Raw genomic sequence first — 23,685 nt, forward strand, 5'->3', positions numbered from 1 at the left:
GGGCGAAAAAATCAATCGGTTTTATTTAATTTTTCCTTACAAATGTTGTAAATAAGAAGTATCAGTTTAGATTTCCCTAAAAAGAACTGCATTCTGGGAATCCAATTTTAATGACTCTGTTAGATTGTTTCATTTTATAAAAATGAATCACAGCTTGTTTTAGTCAAGGTGAATTCTGGTGCATTCTGCAGCACACATAGAAAGCAGAAAACACCTATTAGAATTGCTTTTTGTGCAGGAAGGTGCCCCTTCCTGCACAAAAAAAAATCCTGCATACGACTTTGGCACTCTTGCACCATGGTGCAAGGGTGCCTATGTTGGTGCTAGGCTGCCAAAATGGTGCCAGCGCAGGATGAAAGGATAGGAATGCATCATATTGCTTAAATACATTGCATTCTTGCCCTTTCAAGGTGCCTTGCTGAGCTACCCTATGCCAAAATTTCATAAATTAGGCCCTCAAATATTATATTTTTTTACACAAAAAGCAAAGGTATAAGCTGCAGAACGTCGCAAAACCATTACAATTCAGTAGGTGTTTACCCCATTAAAAAAGTTAGAACGGTTTAACTGAATGAAGCTCTGTAGTTGTACGATGCACAAGCCTGTTGTTAAAGGGGTCAGTGAGCTATATCTAAGTTCTATTTGAACAAAACTTTAGCAAATGCTTAATGAGAGAGCCTAAAAGTGATCAATCAATCAATTTAACACTTTAGACTGGCCACTGACAAGACACTATTAAATTGAATTGGTTTGCTACTAAATATAAAGTAATTGATAGTTCATGACGGAAAGATACGTAGTCAGTTATGGGGCAAGTGTGTTACTAGTGTGACAGATAGACAGACAGACAGACAGACAGACAGATAGATAGATAGATAGATAGATAGATAGATAGATAGATAGATAGATAGATAGATAGATAGATAGATAGATAGATAGATAGATTTCTTTTCCCATTGACCAGCTAGCATTTTAGTTCATTGAAGGTTATGTATTCAGGAACCTTGTAGATGGCTGAGTAATAATACATTATAATTTCATCGAAATGTAAGACTACCAGCATTTAAACAAAAAGTTCACAGTTAAATGCTATGACAAAGTAAATTCTAGAGAAATCAGAGATTTGCATTAATGTTCCATCTATTTCGTGCTCCAACTTTGCCTCTCAACTGTTCCCTGTCCTTATGAAACTATTTCTTTTTTCCTCTGTTTTCTCTTTTTCAATTTTCATACTTGCCTGCCTTCTCTGACTTTTGGTGCTCTGCTGACCTTCTCTTCCATGCAACTATTCCCCCTTGCCTTGTGAACATCTGCTTTGGCCAACCTCTTCAGTTGTTGCCGCTTCTCAATGCTGTGCGGGTGGCTCAGCCTTCGGTCATAAAAAGACGCATCTACCAGGTAGACCCCTCCTTCTCACCCGCTTTTACACCTATTTATTAATCTGCTTGGAAGGGTGATAGAGATCATAGGAGGGTTATGTATGTCATGTGTGTGTGCAGCTATTTTGTGTTTCATTGTAGCCATTTGATTTATTTGACTCAAATGATGAGTGCTGTAGTCTATGGTAACAATTCTAGAGTCTTGGATGATCTTTAAATTTAGACTTAGGTCCTCGTTATGTGTATCCTCTGAAAGCTGTGTTGCCCCCCAGTTCCCCGCGGAGTATGAATACCAGGAGTACCAGTAAATCCTTGGGTGGAGTTAAAGGAGGATTACAGTTGGCGCCCTTAGGTTCCACTGAAGAATGAGGAATTACTAAGGTAATTGTTCATTCTTTGTCTCATACACTTCTCCCGGGGAATCCATCTGCTATTGGCAGGAGGAGAGTCTGGCGGTGAGACATGAGATCCACAGTTACTGCAGATCTTGTCATTCTGAAGGGGCTGTAACTCCCCGCAGCATCACCATCGGAATAAAAAGGATACTCACAATGAGGGGCGACTTAGGGCGGAGTTTACATGTAAAGTGCTAATCTATTGGTTGAAGACCTTCAGTTGGGCTCTATATTACTGTCTTAAAGTATTTTAAGCAATAGTTGATTAGAATCATTTGTACACAGCTGCTCTATTATTACTGAAATAGTATCTCAACAAAATGAAACATATACTATTGTACATGTGCTGTTATGGCTTTCTACATGTCGCTGCCGGTCGATGCGCAGTAGCTTTGTATTCAATCGCAAGCCGTGAACTATTAGCGTGGCTAACAGTCAGGCTGGCATGTATATTAAACCTGTAAAAAATGTCTGGACAATTCATCTGAACTTAACAAGTGCCCCAACTGGCTTCTCTGTCTCTCATCATCAGAGAAATGCTGCTTGAATAAAGCTAGAACAACTGGTGGCTCAGAATAGCGTGCATATGTTACGCAGTATTCGGCTTATTTTAAAAATATATCATGCGTCATGCCAATGAAATGAGGTTTAGGGACAAATATGAAAGCACTTGAGCTGGAATCCACGTTAACTATCGTAGAAGAATCTCTGTAGTTGTTGAGCTCATACAAGGGTTTTAGTCGAACAGTAATCCATATAGCAGCCGGTCAGTAAACGCTGTCTGCACACTCTCCATTTTTAAGGCTGGTGGGTTTTGAGACCATTTGGTTCTTGTCCCACCAGGCCAGATGATGAGATACTCCACTGTAGGAATTTTGCCAAACTCAGGGAAAGCGCTGATTGTTTAATGTGGTGGTCGGGCTACTGGAAGGACTCACTAGCCTTGGCTAACAGTAGATACAGAGAAGAGATGGGAATGATAACGACTCCTCCCACTCTTGGTGGAATGAAACAAAGCCACCCTGAGATTCTCGGTTTTTCTTTTGGAAACCAGGTTCACTGTGGCTTGGAAGTGAAGTCAATTAAGGATGGCTTTAATTGATCTTAATTAGTCTGCTATTCCAGACTAATACCAACAGCATATGTTGGCTACAAGCAGCTTTTGACTGCCTGCCCGTAGCTGATGAGAGGTGAGCTCTCCCAGACAGCGCGGAGGCCAGGTAGTACCTAGACGCCACTTCCATCCCACTGGTCATCCCCCCGTGCCTGTTTTAGACAGGGATGCTGGAAATTAAATGAAATACCAGCATTTGTAAAGTGCACAGCTACCTCCGGAGAGGTGTCCCGGCGCTGGGGTCTGTCGGGAAGATTAAGCGAGCTATTGCCCAGAGTCACATGGTGCTGGGCTAACCTGCCGCCGGCGATCGAACCGTGAACCCTATGGTACGGAGTCAGGCACCCTGGCCACTGCGCCACACCTCTTCTACCAGGGTAGGGTAGGTAGCAAGGTGGTAGGCAAGGATTGCTACCGATGAGCATGTGATAACACAATAATTCTGCAGGCACGAGGGTGTAGGGAGATCCGAAACACTGCCCCCTTCAGAGCAGGACTCCCTTACTTACCTCTGAGACTAGGTCCAACGGGGCAGCAGGATGGAGTGAATACAATGCAGCTACTTATAATTGAGATGGTGTCATCTAAATCCATTAATACTCTGTGCCTATTAAACACTGGTCCATTAACAACACAGCCCAAGTGACAAAGCATACTGCAAGCCCCTTCTCCTTGCTTTACTGCTTATGATCTCGAAGTAAGATGTTGCTTATTCTCATAGACACGTTATTCACATACACATCCCATAAGCAATGATGCTGGTAAACAGAGTCCTCGAGGAGCACATGCCACCAAACAGGACTCAGGGCCCTATTGGCTCATTCAAAAACAAGCCCCGTTGGCCATTACGGTTTGGATGTTAGATCTGACTTCTCACCTTTGGTCTTTCAAGAGAAGCTAAAGGTCAGCTAGGGTGCCCCAGTCTTGTGACTTCCTCATTTTGTTACAATAAAAATGTAGAGCAGCGCATGTTAAATTGTTTGTCTGTGAAGCCTCTGTCATTCCCCATTTCCTAAACCTGTGGTGCTTGGTTCATTGTGTGCTGCGTGTGCGTTGTAACAGGTGTGTACCTTAGCAGTGACCGTGAGCTGAGCAATGTGACCTTTTTTATTTAATATTCCTTGTTCTTTTCGTGAATTCTAGGGTGAACAGGGGCAAGCGGGCGTCCAAGGCCCGCCAGGTGTGCCAGGACCCCCAGGGCCATCTGGACCCCCAGGAAACCCCGGTGTGCCTGGTCTAACTGGACAACCTGTAAGTGCTTCTAATTACATTTTATTAATGTGCATCGAGCGCCAGCGTAAAATAAGCAACGCCCCTATCGAATGGTGCTAGGTTTATTTTTCCATCGGCCATGTTTTGTTTCTGTCTCCCCGTGCAACTGGGGTAAACTGGGCTAGGGCAAATAGCTGCCACCGAAGTGTTTTCTTTGCCCCTTCTTCTTCAAGGCTATCACTAACCAAACACATATGTTCGAGGTTGACACCAGTGTTATTTCCTCCTCTCCAGACTCCCGCTGAATACCGCGGGAGGAAGTAACACTCTGGCTGTAATTATCCCCTTCTCAGCAGAAAGCAGACTAAAAAAAGCCCCTGGAACTCTTTGATGCTTTGATCCCGGTAGTCGTACTATTCCCAGGCTGTCACAGAGCGCCTAGGATGGGTTACAAAAAAGCCGCGAGGAATTCACGGTGGCAGTTCCAATAATTCGCTCTTCCGTCATTTTTTTTCAACAGGGTAAAGCTGGCGAGCCTGGAAAGCCGGGGAAGGATGGCAAGGTATGTTGACGTTCTCTTTACCCACCTACGTGCTGTGCTGATGACGCTGTGATAGCTGAGCCTGCAGCGCTCTGCTTGCAGCTCCCAAGACACACCAATCTCATGGGGAAATAAGCAGTGCTCAATTTGTACAATAAGTGCCTGGAGGCCACTGCAGCTTCCACCACCAATTTCCCCCTCATCTCTGCTAATGGCGGTACCAAAACAACTCCTAACCATCTCTCTTGCCTGCAAGTGAGGTGCGACAGTTCAGATTAATCCGGGTCCCCAAACTAAAGAAATGACTGAGGAGGCAGGCATTAGAATTTTCTAAGGTATATTGTATTCATAAACAACAGTTGTTCTGCTCATTAGATGAGCAGTGTCACCATGTAGCAGAGTGTCATAAGTGTGGTGATGACAATTAAGTGCTGGTGCCTAGCACCAGAAGCCAATTGTGCCGAGCATCGGAAAGCACTGGCTCAAATTAAGCACTGATATAATGTAACTGTTTTTGGATAAAGTGCATAACACCGCCAGTCCATGCTTCGAGGTCAACAAGCACTACAGGGTTCTATGCTTGGTCCTACGGTTACAGGTTCAAATTGTAGTTGATCTACTCAACTTTTCTTCCTTCCAAGGTTGATAAAATGAGTACCATTAAATTGGATAACAATAAATATTTTTCGTATGCCAATTTGGCCAAGAGATGCTATGCAGGTGAATATATACATTCTACAAATACCCCTGTTATGTTGGGCACACGAGGATATGCTACTGGCCAAAGATTACAACATTATAATTCATACGTTTTTAGTCGCAGGTATATAGTAAGGCACAAACATGTTCAAAGTTTCATGGAAATGACAACACAGAATAGAACAGATGAATACTAATTACCAAAGTTTATAAGCCAGAACGCATGTGGGCATGCTATAATAAACATTGCACTTTTTATCTATAGCGAAACACAGGAAGTGGAATATCCTGCTAGGTTTCCAGGCATATTCTTCGTATGTCTCTAATATGGGATGTCAAGTGGTCGCATGTTGCAAACATGGAATTTGAAGGGTCTTATCAGCTTGCAGATGCTTAATCCGTACTAGTGGTTGTGGGTGGTGGGTAGCAGCATTCATTTTTGGAGACAGGAGATTATTTTTGATCATCACAATCAGATCCATGACGAAAGAAAGGAAGCAAATGGCCAAAGAAGAAGAAAGAGAGCAAACCAATGGCAAGAGGAGAATGCAGGATTGAGAAATAACTTTTAAGAGCGAGATGAAGAGATAATAAATGTAAGGTGGTGGTAGAAAGAACCGTGAGATAGAATTAAGACTAGTCACCCGTGGTGTTCGGCAACCCCAATATTCGGCAAGAGCCAGTGGAAAACTTCTAGGAAAATCTTTAGATCCTGGAATGTTTTCTTTTTTCATACATTAATCCCTGCAGCAGGCGTCTGTCTAGTTCCGATGACATGAGTTCCTCTTGCTAGTTTTGCCACCACCCACCAAACCATCCCAAACCTGCCTAGCACTCAGTGTAATCACAATAAGTTGACTAGGAAATGCATATGGGCACTAATGATTTATTTTAACTGCCTTGGTATTGCTATATGCCCTTCCATATTCTGATGTGCTAGGATGTTAGGTGCCATACCGAGAAAAGAAAACTAAAGGGCTGATTTAGAGGTTTCCAGACGGGTTACTCAGTCACCAACGGGGCAATATCCCGTCCACCTTATTAGAAGTGCATTATCTCTGATGGCTCTTGTAATATGGCAGACGTGATATCGGTCATGTTTGGACAGAATTCTCATCCACCAAACTCTAAATCAGGACCTAGGTTTGGCAGATGCCCATTTACCCCAAAATATCCCTAGTACAATGATACTTTTTGCTTTAAGTGCTACACAAATGTAAATGGAATAGAGTGCATTAACTCCTTAGCATTCTGCAATAGTCACGAGGTATTTACTGCTCTGAAAGGCGTGTGTATGTTTGTCCATTCATTCTTTGATCACCAGTGGCTTAATTCATCTTCAAAAATATAAATTTGTTTGGGGTCATTCACAAACATCTGTGTGCAATGTGTAAATTGTGCATGGTGTAATATGTTTAAGGAAATATGTGTGAAGCACACAAAACATTAGCATTTTAACCAGGTGAAAACAAGTTTGATTTACCTCAGTATTTACCAAAATGTGCGATACCAGTGGAGGGTGTTCCTTTTTCAGGATTGATTTAAAAAAATAAGGAAATTGATTTAAGTTTTCCCCATTGCAATCCCCGGTAACATCAGGCTAGAGAACAGGCAGAAGGGGAGAACAGAGGCAATTAATTTGCTCCTGTTGTGTAAATCAATTAATTAATGTAGGTACAGAATTTGCTCATTGCCTGTTATTTTCACTCAGTGAATTACCCATTATTGCATATTCAATTTATCACGTTTTTACTATTCTTAGTTTGGTATTTGTAAGATACCCTTAGAAAGAGTGTATTAAACACACAGACAGATAATGACAATTGTTTTCCCCTATTTTGGTATGTATTAATTAAAAACCGTAACGAACAAGAATAGTACCCGGTAAAACGTAACTGCCGGTCTCGGAGTCCTGAAGAATCAGATGGCAGAAAAGTAATTTCGAGAAGGTTAAATAAACACACCTGAGTTTCAAGTCACACCGCTAACGAATAAAACAGAAAACCAAAGGTCTGGTCTTTACAATAAGCCTATTATCGCAGTGTATACCATAGAAAAATAATCAAACTATTACTTAAATATTTTCAAGTGCAGAGAAGAAAAAAAAGACAGGCTTGGTCCCAAATTCCAGACTGTTTTCCTTTTTCCTGGGAGACTAAGCAGAGGAGAGAGAGATGGAGTGAGCAGGAGAGAGGCAGATGGAGTGAGTGCACGTTGTTATTTTAACACTGTAATGGGACAAACAGCAGGACAATGAAGAAAGCAGAGTTGCAGTTTCCTCTTCCCTTAGGGTGACTGTTGTGAGAGCGAGGTGCTTTCAAAATGAAGCTTTATGGCGAGACTGAGATTCTGACATGGGGAAAGCCAGTTGATGGTTTTATGGAAAAATCAGCATGCTTTCTACAAAAGAAAGGCAGAGAGTTTTTTTTTACAGGATACACTTTGAATCTAAAGCAACCATTGTTCTCCAGACTTTAAATAAATGGCGGGCAATTAAAAGAAGGGCAGTGGAATGTGTAAATTGAGATTTACATTGGCGAAACACAAATCTGTTTTTATTCTTGCAGGGCTTACCTGGGCTTCCAGGACCAAAGGTAAGGAAAATCTCATAACTGTTCGAGAATGCTTCTTTTGTACATCTCTGCTTTTCTGAAACCTGTGGCTGAAATGATGGATGATGTGTCTTTCTTCGGCCGAGGCATCATTTGGCCGCAGTGAGCCCATTACAACCCTGGGCCTCGGTGTGGCCGCACCTGCGGCACAGATAATAGCTAGGATTCGAATCCACAGACTAATAGTAGGTGTTTTCTTATTTGGCAATTCACTACTAATACCATACAGCTAGCCACGCCCACACGGGCTCGTCCACTGTCTCCTGTAAGGAGAGAATAAAAGTCTTAATTCTTAGGGCGAAAGGGAAAATAGCTGTTAGAGGGAAGGTAGTTCTGAAAACACAGTGCATTAAAGTGTAACAGCATTGTGAACATCTTCAGATATGTTCCACAGAACAAAGTCAAAAAGGTCATAACGAACAATAGTGATACATATTCCAGCTCCTCTCGTGCATTTTTTAAACCCAATATGTCACTGTCCTTCTATATGTCTTCCAGTCACAAAACATTTTTAAAGCCATGAAATCAATCAAAGTTACAAATCTATTATGAGAAACCTACTCAGCACTATGTTTACCAAATGGTTTATCTCACTTACCCCAAGATAGTTAAACACCTTATTGCAGCACTGCTCAATGGACTGGTCCGTGAGCCAGTGAGTCAGTCAATAATTATCCCTACTCAAGTCGGAACGGTATAGTTAGATATATGCCTGTCCTATCCTTCTCCTACACTTATTCCTAGCTATCCTGTACTTTCCTATCTTGATCCTAACCTCAAACTATAGCCAGCACAGGGGGACCCGCCGAAAATGACCCGGTTACTTACCGGTAATCTTCATTACTCCGAGTCCTAGTCTTCCTCGCCACAGTAATTAACAGTGAGCATTCTGCTCCTACAGAAACTCCAAGTAAAAAGCTACATACTAGTCTCCCTATCCCTCCAATATGGAGCCCAGTGGCAACCACCAATCAGATAAAAGGACACAAAAGACCCAACACGACCTGAAAAACAAAGCCGTAGACATGAAGCCACTAAGAGGGCCGGGAGGGAAGGGAAACTATAATGTGGCGAGGAAGACTAGGACTCGGAGTAATGAAGATTACAGGTAAGTAACCGGGGCATTACCTCCTCTTCTGTCTTCCTCGCCACAGTAATTAACAGTGAGCCGATACCAAAGCAAGTACAGCTTCATGTAAGGAACACAACCCACACAAGTAATGCATTAGAAAAACACATTCTTTAATGACAATAACGGAAAGGGATACACCTCTCGCAAAGTCACAGAACCGCGGACTGAAGATGCAAAAGCCACAGAAGCCCCACCCCCAACCTCAAGCCGGTAATGAGACATGAAGGTATGAGGCAAAGACCAAGTGGCCGCCCTGTAAATATCCACCATGGAAACACCTGTAAAGGCGGCCCATGAAACAGCAACAGATCTAGTAGAACGCCCCTGAACCGGATGAGAGGGAACCACAGAGAGAGCAACATACGCCAAAAGAACAGCCCCCTTAACCCACCGACGGAGAGTGGAAAGAGACCGCCTCTGCCCCTGTCAAGCCAGACCAAAAGTCACAAATAAGATGACCACCTTACAAAAGGAAGAGGTGCGGGCCAAATAAACGACCAATGCGCGCCTAATATCCAAAAGATGTAACAGAGGTTCCTCCGGGGAAGAAGGAATAGGAAAGAACACAGGAGGACAACCTCAGGAGAATGGTGAAAGAACGAGGCCACCCTAGGGACAAAAGTAGGATGAGCATGTAAAGCCACCCTACCATCCAGAATCCGTAAAAAAAGGAGCAGATCGTAGGAGGGCACCCAACTCCCCAACACGCCTGGCAGAAACAATGGCTACCAGAAACCAACTCCACCCACTCCAAAAGCACAAAAGGAACCAACTGCAATGCCCTCAATACCAATGGAAGGACCCACAGGGGAGGAGAAAGCATCGGGTGAGGATGCTAAAGGGCAAGAGACCAAAAAGGACGAGCTACCAAGGGCTCCACAGACACAAAAGGGAGCCCATTAAAAGCCCGAATGGCAGCCCACTGTGCACGGAGGGTCGAAAGGGCCAAGCTCAATTCAAAACACTCCTTAAAAAGAAATCCAGCACACGAGCAGGATCCAAAGAGCCAACAGACCAACCATGGCGAAGACACCAAGCAGCAAAGTCGTCCCACCGTACAGCGTACAACTACAAAGTCGAGGGACGCCTGGACCGTTGAATAAGACCTGCAACCTCCACAGAACAACCACCATGAATCAGAGATTCCTTACCTAGAGCCAAGCCTGCAGACTCATGGAACTGAACACCGGAAGAGGAACCAGAGGGCCCACCAAGAAGGTGGAATCAATGGGAACAACCAACCCGGACGCACCACCAACTCAAACAAGAGAGGGAACCACGGGAGGCGGCAATAACCCGGGACCACCTGAAGAACCAAAGCCCTCACCCACCTGAGCAACTGCAATACAGCCAGAATCAGGAGAATAGGCCGAAAAGCAAACAACAGGCTCCACGGCCACAGGAAGGACATTGCATCTACCGTCCATGCAGCTGGACAAGGTATAATCATGCAGAAACAACGGACCATGGCAATGTCCATAGACTCAAACAAGTCCACCACCGGACAGTCAAACATCCATTGCAAAGACCGGAACAGCAATCGGGTCAGGTACAAAGATCTAATGGAGGGAAAGACTCTGCCGAGACAGTCAGCAACAACAAACCCCAGTCCTGGGAAATCAATCGCTGACAGAGACGCTAAGCTCGACTCAGCCCAAGAACAAATCAGGCGAATGAGGCAACAGAGGGAACGAACACTGCAACCCCACGATTATTGATGTAAGATATGACTACCAGGTAGCCCTCCGGACCATAACATGGAGACCCCCCCAGCAGGGTAGGAAAATCCAAGACACCCAACTGAACAGCCTTCAGTACCCGGAAATAAAGGAGGACAAGACATCAGAGTCTGCGAACACTCGCCCTGCACAGAAGAACTACCAGAGTAGCAAGCCAGCCCAACCGGCAGGCATAAGTAGTGACCAAGCGAGAGGGAACAATCAGAAAGGATGACTCCAGGATAGAAGACAGACGTCCAGTCACCAATCTAAAACAACCCACACCTGGGCTGACACAGGAACCCCCTGATCAAAACCGACCACAGGGCGTCAAGGAGACAAAATATGGTTCACCTTAGGAGACAAATGGAGACAAGCCCAAGGAACCATCAAGGGGAGGATAACAACAGACCCTGGACTCCCAACCAAAGCCATATAGGAGGGTGAGACCCCGACAACAGTGACCGGATCATCGACATCATAGACAAGAACCGTGCATGAGGCATGAGCACAAAACCCAACGGAGACCTGAAGTGAGCCCCAATGTGCATCAGAACCGGAGAAGGAACCAGCGAGGACATCCGCCGAGTCAGCAGAAATCCGTGACCCTACCAGGACCCTGCAAACCTCCTGGACATGGAGCATCATCAAGAGAAAGAAGAGGATGCCCAACTACTCAATTCAGAAGAGAACAGGCGCATTCAGGACGGAATGGCCATATGCCAGAAAACAACAAATCACCCAGGAAGGAAAGAACTCAATCCCCCTCCCATGCAAATGCCCAACCAGAGGGTCCAGAGGAAACCTCTATAATAGCCAAAGTAAAGACACGATGGGAGGAACACAGATCAACGGGTAATATCTGGAACTGAAATTGAAAACCCATCACACAGAGGCAGAGAAACATCAGAAAGACAGGGACACGTAGAGAAGCATCCAGCAAGCCTAAGGAATCCAGAAACCCAAAGAATGAACAGAGGCAGGTATATCCGCAAGGACACCCACACAAACTGGCCGGGAGCAACAAACCAAAACAACCAGTTCAGAACCACTACTTGTCAGAGGACCCCGGTGTGATACTCCACCAGGAAGAAAATGGAGTACACTCCCAGCCCCGCTGATCCACAGTCATCGAATGACAGCGCCATATCCCATTAAGGAACGGACCGCAATCAAAAGAGCCCCAAACATAGAGCATCCCTGGGGTAAGGAGCGACCCTAACAGACTGGGGAGACAGTACAAACCCAAGGCAAATCCAGTTGACCACAAGGAGAGACAGTCAACCCCTCACAGGACCCACTCCCGGATTAACCATGGCAATAACAGGAGGGAGTAGAATACCAGGAAGGGGAGGCAGGGAACCGGAATTCGACAGATGAAGGAGCGAAGGGACGGACGAGCCTGCCACTGAAGAGCAGGACCAAGTGTAGAATTACCGACCAATTCCTCCAAGGGAGTACTAGAATGCAGTAACTGTCCCCCAGATCGCCACCACAACATGCGATGAACCGAAACAGACAACCCCTCCACAGATGCGGCAGCCGGCAAGGAAGGAAAAGAAACGACAGAAAGGGTCCGCACCTGTAGAACCATCAGGGTGAGAGCGGGAGAAACATCCACGCCCAGAGCCAACAACACAGTCAACAACAGGAAGACCCCTACAATGACCGTTAGGCAAGGAAATATGCAGCAGTACCAAACAGAAAAAGTGGATCCGGCAAAGTGCGAATACACTGCCACACAAACCCCAATATCAACCGGGTCCGACAGAGAAAATGTCACAGAATTCACCTCCACCAAGGCTGGAAATACAACAGTAAGACCCTTGTCATGAAAAACCTGGAAAAGTAATTCCAATCAACAACATATCATACAGATGTTAACACCAACAAGTCAGATAAGTGGAGTGGCAAGACCCCGGCTCAATTAACCGAGACGGCTAAAAAAAAATGTGGCCACTACAGCAACCACAGAACCTGGAAACAATAGGCCGAAGCGAATGTGCAGAAGGACACCTCCAAGAACCGACCACTGCACAAAAACGACCATAAGACCCTTTCCCTAGACTCAACAGAGCTACGGGAGGGACCAGGGACACATCTGACCCACATGAGAGGGAGTAACAGAGTCCCCATCAGGCAAAGCCACAGACACAGCACCCTGAACCATATGTGGGAGGAAGTGCAGGGAAGGAACAGTGTCCATCGAGCCAGAAGAAAACCTCTGTGGAAGAGGAAACCAACACAGCACTGGTCCCCGGAATCGCCCAAACAAGAATGAACATCCAGGCGCCAGAACGCTCAAAAAGTGTCACATCATCATGGAAACCACAAAAAATGCATCAGGACGGCCATCGGCAGGCCTATAACAAAACGCCACCATCAGGGTTCCCCATAACCAGCGCAGTAAACCATGCGTCGAAAAGTATGGTAACAGAATCGGCCACACCCCCATGTCGTCTGAACAACACGTTCGCAGCCCAGCAGGACGAAGGATGAACCGGACACCATGAGAAAGGAGGGGGGCCTCCGAACAAAGCAGGACTCGGTTAAAACCGAACGAGACAGGGCCCCCAGACGGAATCACAAAAAAGAAGGTCCGCTAGAACAGGACCCGTGTAGGTAAAAATTATGGGAGACCCGCCGAGTCCCCTAAGCAGGACTCGGCGGGAGCACAACCACAGTGCCCTGGAAGAAAATATAGAAGCAGGGCAACTCCTGAAGTCCGCTAGAGCAGGACAAGGAGGTGGCCAAGAAGGGGGGGGAGAAGTCAGGACAGCCATCGGCCAAACACAAATGTACAAACAATAAATGTACAAACAACAACTCCCCCCCCTTCATGAAACAGGGCACCAGAGTACGCTAAAGCAGGACCGCGGCCCCCAACTTACCTGAACAACAGGAACACGAACAGCACTCAGAGTAGTGCAGTAACAAAAAAACAGGTCGTGTTGGGACTTTTGTGTCCTTTTATCTGATTGGTGGTTGCCACTGGGGGCCATATTGGAGGGATAGGGAGACTAGTATGTAGCTTTTTACTTGGAGTTTCTGTAGGAGCAGAATGCTCACTGTTAATTACTGTGGCGAGGAAGACGGACGAGGAGGTAATGTACCTTTTGCCTTCATACCTAATATTAACAGAGGCGGGAAACCCATATAACAATTGTTTTGCTGTATGTATATAAAACCACAAAAAAAAGTTTATGACAAAAAAAGAACCCTCAGTGCACTGAAAGGGCCCATTCAATTACTAAGCCATCAAACAGTTAATCTTCTACAGGATAATAGTATATAGCATTATAACCATAGCTGCAGAAATGTACAAACCAGCCTAGCCTATTCTATGGCCTGTGTTCTGGATACAAACTCAAAAAGAGCTACCAACACAACACTAGCCAAAATAAGGACACCAATTTTGTGCGTTGAGTGAGCAACTTCCTGCAGTCACAGGTTTGTGTTAGCGTATGGCATAATAGACCACCACATCATACTTAATTGCCTGTGAGAATTGATGTGAGGCTCTGTTTTATCCTTATTCTAGTTAGCTGCAAAGCCGAGTTGCCACATCTGAATCATCCAGTCATGGTGATGATTGTATGTCTATTGAGATCAACAACATCCAACTACAAAAATATTGCATCCACTACGTTGCCTACCACTATCTTGTCAAGATAATTCTATACCTTAGAAATATAGTGGTTAATGATGCAGTACAAGTATTATTTTTGTCATTTGATATATCAGATGTAATATAGCGACCCTCCACCATCTTCTGAATTGCCAAGAGATATGTCCCCCCACTCCTTTTTCGCATTTTCTATTATTTCAATCAGCCCCTCGCACTCACTATTTGTCTAATGACAATAGGCCATTATCAAACTTCAATTACTTCTATACTGAATGGAGGAAATGTTCAAATTCCTCAAATTATCATATTTTGGTATGACTGCATACATACACACATACAATTATCAGAAACAGAGTTTCTGCTATTAGGTACCAGAGCCTTGCAGTTGCATTTCTGAGAGACTAAGTCCTTTTGTTTGGGCACAACAGGCAAATTCAAACAGTAAGACTTTGCTTATTGTATCTGAGTGGGACCTCTCCTCTCAACCCACATTAAACTGTTAGTCACTTGTACCAATTCCCACCTGTTCAAGTTACAAAAGACCATTCCCTACTAGAAACCAAGAACCCAATTGTATTCCCAATACTAGCATGCCTGGATTCTATTTCATGTCTACACTAGTCTCCTTATGCTGACAGGTTACAAAGAACACCACACCAACAGGCCGAAAGTTACAAGCACACTAGAGCCACACTGAAGTCACACACTGGCTCTTGGTGAAATACAGGATTAACCACCAAGTTGTTCATACACAAGTTAATATGCAGACAAGCAAAGGTAGGGTAACTAGCACCCCCGAACGCTGTGTTTACACATGGACTATGCATCTGAGTGATTTGTTCTACTCAGCCTTTTGCAACTAAATATTGAAAGGAGTCAGAGGTTCATTCTGCCTGGGGAGGCCACAAAAATAAATTGCAACTAACAATATTAGTACTTGACTGATAGCTATAGATTGAACATATATATGATCAGTGAACACATTTATATTGGTGTTGGGAGAAGGTTGAATGACCTTCTCTCTCCACTTAATGGTTCCACCAAAGTGATGCATTCAACAGAGGAGCACATGATAAATGTAACACACTTACACATGTGTTACAGAAGATTTCAAGACCTAACTCCATGGTTGGTTTGCTCATAGGCATATCCACAATAACTGAACACAGTTCCAATAGAACATGCTTATCCGAGTGATGGGGGGAAGATTGCAATAACAGCACCCTTGTTGAGACTGCCAGAGTACGGAAACCCGTAACCTGCAGATGACACTCTACATCCTGCGATATCCAACAACACTTAGAGGCTGTGATAATAGCAAACATGTGCTTTATAAAAACATTTTAACACTATGCAAGTCATGTTGCAGAGTAAAAATTGAATGGAAAAGTTAAGTAACAGCTATAGCTCGCCTTATATTAGGATCAGCATATAATAGAAACACAGGTAATCTCAATTCCATGTGAAACATACCCAGAAGAAAACATATGAGCATTTTTCTACCACAATATTGTGGTATAAGGTGGTAAAAGGATAGTTTAAAAATTGGTCAGTCCTTAAAGGTATCCAAAAGCTACAATTCAATTAATTGAAAAGATAGATTTTGGAAGGGGGCACATTGTACTGTACCACCAAGCTTTATGGTTGTAAAATGCTTATTTTCAGAATAAGTCAGAAAAAGTGTATACATAGGCTACTCTCACCCTACAGATAAAGTGATACATTGGTAAGTAAGCTAATTGTAATTCACTCGAAAGATGAAGGAATCTAAACTGAAACACAGAATACAATTTGTTGAGATAATAATGAATTCACACATGTAGGGACTATGTACAGCACTTTGCTACCTTTTAGCTAGGTTTGGGCTATATAAATACTACATACATATATTAATACCTTACCTAATTAAGTGCTATTCAAACTCCAAAGTATGTGTGTCAATATTCATGACTAAGAGGGACACACATAGAGGAGTCGCCAGCACTTGGATCTTCAAATAAATCACCCACAGATATTTTGCATCTAAAGATGCTTGTGGTTGTTTGAATATGAAAATTCTTACCTTCAAGATAAGATTTACATTTTTTTTAAGCCATCGAAATAAGGTAATTTGCAGCCTTGTAGTGTTATATTTTGTTTATGTGCAAGACAGGTGCATAACTCTCTTGCGATGAATGCTGGATATATTTTTGAAAATTATATAGCTCCATTTACTATGTATTAATCATCTACCCATTCAAACCTTAGTGTTATTTGCTCGGGAATATATCCACTAGCATTTTAGCTAGCTGTACTTACATGGCGCAGTTGATATTATACACCAGTTAACTTTGACTCAAGTGCAGCAGCCACAAATGCTGTGCTCACTGGCTTAACGAAACTAGAGGGGCCCCCCCTGCGAGGTACTTGGAGGAGCCACCCCCAGACACAGGACCTCTCTGACTATATTACTCGGTTGAGGGAGCCATCTGGAGCTTGCGCCCTCCCCCCTGCCGCACTGTGGGGGCTGCGGGGGCAGCGGGGCCTGTGTTACGCCGCTGGCTGTGCTGCATGGTAAGGAGAGAGGAGGAGAGCACCAAATTTGCTGAAATAATGCTCTCTTCTTTCCTTTCCCAAGTCCCGGTGCTGAAATCAGCTGCCGTGCGCCACAGAGACACCATTGCGCCATGGTGCAAGGGTGTCTCCATGAGTGTAGCATAGGTTTTGTACTGGAAGGAACTATTTTCGCTCTTTGTATGTGTGCTGTACAGTGCAGCACATGTACAAAGTCGGAAAAGGAAGGAGAAATGAAAGCCTTAGACCTTCCTTGCAACTGCTTCAAAGGAGCAGAGTTCTCTGACGTTAAACCCGGTCTACTTTATTTAGTAGGTTAAGTTTAGGGTCAGAATCCTTGGGGAGTTGCATGGGAAAGCCCATACTCCACCCATGATACGCCCCCTTGGCGCTAAGTAATGTAAAGCAGTGCTATGTGCTGCTTTGCGTTACTATCACGTTATTTCCATTGCTAAACAAGTTTAGCGCTGGAAAGTAAATCGAAAAAAAAAGATTTTGCGCTGATTTGGTGACGCAAACACTGCGTAAATGAAGTACATCTCCCTCTGAGTTTTTTTTCTTGTATATCTGCTTAGGCAGATTTTCCTTTGGTTCAGTAGTCCTTCTTAATTGCTGCTGTTTCTGGGAGCACTGCCGCTTACACCGTCAGCATGCCTTTTCTCTTCTTTTCTCTCTCAGGGCGAGGAGGGTGAGGCAGGTTTACCTGGTGTAGCAGGCCTCCCCGGACAGGCGGGCGCGAAGGTAACGCTAACGCTGACCCTGCTGCGCTACCGTAGTTATTCTTTGCCTCTGCCTGCCTGCTCTGCATGCTTCCGAGAGTGAGTTCCTTTTATAGATTGCATACCGCTGGACGGCTGCTCGCTTTGTACATGTGTCCGTGCATACTTGGGACGCCTTCGCTTCTAGTATAATTTACACTCACAAATTCTTTTCTCGTTTCGTGTGCACACACAGGCGTCGTGCATGCCTTGGGTTCAGATTTCGTTTGCTTATTGTATGCGCATGTGTATCGTGAATGCCTTTCGTGTAATATGCGTGATTTGTGCACAAGGAAGAAAGTATCGAAACACCTTTCCTATTTTTAATATAATGTCATGCTCCCAACAGAGGGTATTCTAGCCTGTCTCAAATGTGAATCTTTAATGAGTTTGCAAGCATCATTATTTTGAATAGACGTCACTTTTCCTTGTGTGCTCATAACGAATACGATAGCTGTATTTCCCAAAGCTTTACTTCAAATGGACAAACATGGCGGTGCTCTTTGGCTCACAATGCTAGCTTTCTTCGGAACCAGTGCAGAAGCTGTCCCGTTAAAGGCAGCACAGAACTGAAAACAAGTGCCACTGCTCACTATTGGAAAGGAGATTCATTAAATCCTGCATTCAGACCTTACAAATAGGCACTGAAAGTGCCCTGCCAACACACCTGCCACTAACCTCAAATCCAGGACTCAAATCCCAACCATTTGTCAAGGACCATCTATCTATTGGCGAATGCCAACTACCCACATTAATATCTTCAGAAAGGGTTTCACTACCGTCAATGCTAACATCTTGGATCTGCATGTTGCTAATGAAATACAGTTTGCTGGACTAGGGGACTGAACTTTAAGATACTGCTGACATGAAGCGTTGGAAAAACTAGTAGCTTGCAGTGCCAGGTCCCAATTAAAATACACTTACCAGCCCTTTGCTGCCCACGTCTACCTCTCCTAGAAGAATGCAGCAGATAGGGTGGGCCATTAAAAGACGGAGCTGGACTGATTGGTTCTGACAGCACCAGCTGATCTGAGGCTATGCTGAGCTGCTACGCCAGGTGCAATGTTAATGCTTCCTCTTGGCTCAAAGTGCCATTCCTGAATGTTGCGCCAAGGGGACGTTGATAAATGTACCTCACATAGTCCACTCCGGATCTACAGGTACGTCTGCATGCTACATGTAAGCCATTTTGGAAATGGTCGTGCAGGCGTCCTGCTCGAAGACATGTATGGGACTGTTAAATAAACTTCCATACCATCATACATACATATATGCACCCTCGCCCACCATGTGCTGGCATTCTACATCATAATACAGAAGCTATACAGTTCATCCGTCTCATTGCACATTAATACATTTTTTTTGTGAAACCAAGAATATGGTGCTTTCAGTATATATTAAAGCTTGAAAAGAAAATCTCATAAAACAAAACCTGTTCATCTATATGTTTCTCCACGTGGTTGTGGACGGAATATTCACCAATTCTTTTTTTTTAGGGAAATCTAGATGAGAACGAGTTCTCAGAGGGTGAATACAGAGAGTGAAGAATACATGTGCTACAGTACTTTCTATTAGCTGAAACAAGGGTATTCGCTTGTGGAACTCCGTTTACAACATCAGCATCATTCGCATTGTCCTTTTTGTATTGTCACTTATTTGCACTGTTAAGTAGATCTTAATCTGTGGTGCCGGGAAATCTTCTGTCCCTTAAGCAGAGGGAAGTGTGTTCCCCGAAATGCTGCAGCTCATTCAAATGTGACCTGCAATGATCACACGGCTTGTGGTTTTCATGTTTTCATGTTTTGAACATTTGTGAACACGGTGTGTGTCCAATCCCGCTTCGCCCTCCTCCAGAAACAGGCTCTGACTCCGTGGGTGCAGAACACAAAAAGATTTATTTAACAAGATAAACCATGACGCGTTTCGGCGGTCTTGCCGCCTTGTTCACATAACGGTCGCCATTAACACAAAAACCTTAAAAGCTCTCCCCGAGCAAATTGTCATGGCAACAGCGTTGCCTGCCTACACATAGAAGAGTTCTGTATTCAAGGAAGCACAGTGTATCCACATCGTAGAAACATTGTAAATTACACAATTTTAACACAAATACATTCATTAAATTCAGGTGTATGACTTAATCGCAATCGTACAAATATTAAACAAAAAGCAAGTTGTTACCACTCAAAATAAATTTTAAACAAAGCAAACAGTAATGTTACTGGTTGCAAAGATAAAATAAAGAAAATAAATTAGAAAGGAAAATATAAGCAGAGAGAACCGTGTAGTAGAATACGCACACACACCCCAACTCGTGTGTTCTTCACCTACTCTGACAGATAATAAGACCAGTGTCTAAGTATGCCTTGGGGTGCAAATAGCACGTTATATCTAATAGAGACATTTTGGTGATTTACAGCTTGACGAATCTGTAGTTGCCAACTCTAGTGAGGTTAACTGTATAAGGCAAATCTGAATAGTAACACAGTATGTTGAGCCCATTAATGAAGGGCTTTAATTGCACTCCGTATACTAACAGCATCAATTGAATCTGAGTGTGTGAAGACCCTTAAGTGAGAAGATACTTTCAGATACACTGACCCTGCAACAATTAAGTGAAAATGAGAATGAAAATCCTAATAATACTTAAGTTAAAATAAAAAATAAAATAAAAAAATATATATATGTACACATTATAAATACAGAAACACATATATATATATATATATATATATATATATATATAAAATATATATATACACACACACACACATATATATATATATATATATATATCCACACGTTTGCAGGCACCCAATTTGAAGCCGCCACACGAGGTTTGTAGTAGGCACTGTTTAATGGAGGTTGCTGGCAATTTCACAAAACAGATGGTGGCGTCATGCAAAGTTCCAACGCCAGACGCGTTTCCAGAGCTTCATGCTCTCTTCATCAATGGCGTGTGTTGGAATGAATAATGGCGCCAGCGCAATAAGCACAGTCTATTTGTAACACCTGCCTCAAAGGGCGTGGTAGGCAACACTGCATTCTGGATGCTGTAGTCACACAATTAAAATCCCCAGTGGGCGCGCTCATTATTCAAAATTTAAACACTTGATATTGTCCCGATAGGTTTGAGGTCACCCCTCTGTTCGTAAGATGCCCTGCTGTAATGCCTCCATTAGTGCGAGAGCGGGCGTCTCCCTGCTTAAGCCCCAACTCTCACCTCCTCCTTTCAATCGAGTCAGCCCCGATCAGGGGCCCGCTCAGGACCGCTCACAAGCGGTGGGCTGGCTTCGCGACTGGGACAGCCGCTAAAAATCCACACGTTTGCAGGCACCCAATTTGAAGCCGCCACACGAGGTTTGTAGTAGGCACTGTTTAATGGAGGTTGCTGGCAATTTCACAAAACAGATGGTGGCGTCATGCAAAGTTCCAACGCCAGACGCGTTTCCAGAGCTTCATGCTCTCTTCATCAATGGCGTGTGTTGGAATGAATAATGGCGCCAGCGCAATAAGCACAGTCTATTTGTAACACCTGCCTCAAAGGGCGTGGTAGGCAACACTGCATTCTGGATGCTGTAGTCACACAATTAAAATCCCCAGTGGGCGCGCTCATTATTCAAAATTTAAACACTTGATATTGTCCCGATAGGTTTGAGGTCACCCCTCTGTTCGTAAGATGCCCTGCTGTAATGCCTCCATTAGTGCGAGAGCGGGCGTCTCCCTGCTTAAGCCCCAACTCTCACCTCCTCCTTTCAATCGAGTCAGCCCCGATCAGGGGCCCGCTCAGGACCGCTCACAAGCGGTGGGCTGGCTTCGCGACTGGGACAGCCGCTAAAAATCCACACGTTTGCAGGCACCCAATTTGAAGCCGCCACACGAGGTTTGTAGTAGGCACTGTTTAATGGAGGTTGCTGGCAATTTCACAAAACAGATGGTGGCGTCATGCAAAGTTCCAACGCCAGACGCGTTTCCAGAGCTTCATGCTCTCTTCATCAATGGCGTGTGTTGGAATGAATAATGGCGCCAGCGCAATAAGCACAGTCTATTTGTAACACCTGCCTCAAAGGGCGTGGTAGGCAACACTGCATTCTGGATGCTGTAGTCACACAATTAAAATCCCCAGTGGGCGCGCTCATTATTCAAAATTTAAACACTTGATATTGTCCCGATAGGTTTGAGGTCACCCCTCTGTTCGTAAGATGCCCTGCTGTAATGCCTCCATTAGTGCGAGAGCGGGCGTCTCCCTGCTTAAGCCCCAACTCTCACCTCCTCCTTTCAATCGAGTCAGCCCCGATCAGGGGCCCGCTCAGGACCGCTCACAAGCGGTGGGCTGGCTTCGCGACTGGGACAGCCGCTAAAAATCCACACGTTTGCAGGCACCCAATTTGAAGCCGCCACACGAGGTTTGTAGTAGGCACTGTTTAATGGAGGTTGCTGGCAATTTCACAAAACAGATGGTGGCGTCATGCAAAGTTCCAACGCCAGACGCGTTTCCAGAGCTTCATGCTCTCTTCATCAATGGCGTGTGTTGGAATGAATAATGGCGCCAGCGCAATAAGCACAGTCTATTTGTAACACCTGCCTCAAAGGGCGTGGTAGGCAACACTGCATTCTGGATGCTGTAGTCACACAATTAAAATCCCCAGTGGGCGCGCTCATTATTCAAAATTTAAACACTTGATATTGTCCCGATAGGTTTGAGGTCACCCCTCTGTTCGTAAGATGCCCTGCTGTAATGCCTCCATTAGTGCGAGAGCGGGCGTCTCCCTGCTTAAGCCCCAACTCTCACCTCCTCCTTTCAATCGAGTCAGCCCCGATCAGGGGCCCGCTCAGGACCGCTCACAAGCGGTGGGCTGGCTTCGCGACTGGGACAGCCGCTAAAAATCCACACGTTTGCAGGCACCCAATTTGAAGCCGCCACACGAGGTTTGTAGTAGGCACTGTTTAATGGAGGTTGCTGGCAATTTCACAAAACAGATGGTGGCGTCATGCAAAGTTCCAACGCCAGACGCGTTTCCAGAGCTTCATGCTCTCTTCATCAATGGCGTGTGTTGGAATGAATAATGGCGCCAGCGCAATAAGCACAGTCTATTTGTAACACCTGCCTCAAAGGGCGTGGTAGGCAACACTGCATTCTGGATGCTGTAGTCACACAATTAAAATCCCCAGTGGGCGCGCTCATTATTCAAAATTTAAACACTTGATATTGTCCCGATAGGTTTGAGGTCACCCCTCTGTTCGTAAGATGCCCTGCTGTAATGCCTCCATTAGTGCGAGAGCGGGCGTCTCCCTGCTTAAGCCCCAACTCTCACCTCCTCCTTTCAATCGAGTCAGCCCCGATCAGGGGCCCGCTCAGGACCGCTCACAAGCGGTGGGCTGGCTTCGCGACTGGGACAGCCGCTAAAAATCCACACGTTTGCAGGCACCCAATTTGAAGCCGCCACACGAGGTTTGTAGTAGGCACTGTTTAATGGAGGTTGCTGGCAATTTCACAAAACAGATGGTGGCGTCATGCAAAGTTCCAACGCCAGACGCGTTTCCAGAGCTTCATGCTCTCTTCATCAATGGCGTGTGTTGGAATGAATAATGGCGCCAGCGCAATAAGCACAGTCTATTTGTAACACCTGCCTCAAAGGGCGTGGTAGGCAACACTGCATTCTGGATGCTGTAGTCACACAATTAAAATCCCCAGTGGGCGCGCTCATTATTCAAAATTTAAACACTTGATATTGTCCCGATAGGTTTGAGGTCACCCCTCTGTTCGTAAGATGCCCTGCTGTAATGCCTCCATTAGTGCGAGAGCGGGCGTCTCCCTGCTTAAGCCCCAACTCTCACCTCCTCCTTTCAATCGAGTCAGCCCCGATCAGGGGCCCGCTCAGGACCGCTCACAAGCGGTGGGCTGGCTTCGCGACTGGGACAGCCGCTAAAAATCCACACGTTTGCA

At 44.8% G+C, this 23,685-nt stretch overlaps 1 protein-coding gene across 1 annotated transcript in view; it reads left to right on the forward strand.

Moving 5' to 3' along the window:
• COL13A1 (collagen type XIII alpha 1 chain) overlaps nucleotides 1–23,685 on the forward strand; it is a 396,595-nt gene that overhangs the window by 119,911 nt on the left and 252,999 nt on the right. Inside the window, exons 9-13 of the mRNA XM_078643241.1 lie at nucleotides 1,333–1,398; nucleotides 4,032–4,139; nucleotides 4,621–4,662; nucleotides 7,908–7,934; nucleotides 17,662–17,724. Coding sequence (XP_078499367.1) covers nucleotides 1,333–1,398; nucleotides 4,032–4,139; nucleotides 4,621–4,662; nucleotides 7,908–7,934; nucleotides 17,662–17,724 — 306 coding nt within the window. The remainder of the gene's footprint in view (nucleotides 1–1,332; nucleotides 1,399–4,031; nucleotides 4,140–4,620; nucleotides 4,663–7,907; nucleotides 7,935–17,661; nucleotides 17,725–23,685) is intronic.

Source organism: Lissotriton helveticus, chromosome 5_1, assembly GCF_964261635.1.
Source record: "Lissotriton helveticus chromosome 5_1, aLisHel1.1, whole genome shotgun sequence".
NCBI lineage: Eukaryota > Metazoa > Chordata > Amphibia > Caudata > Salamandridae > Lissotriton > Lissotriton helveticus.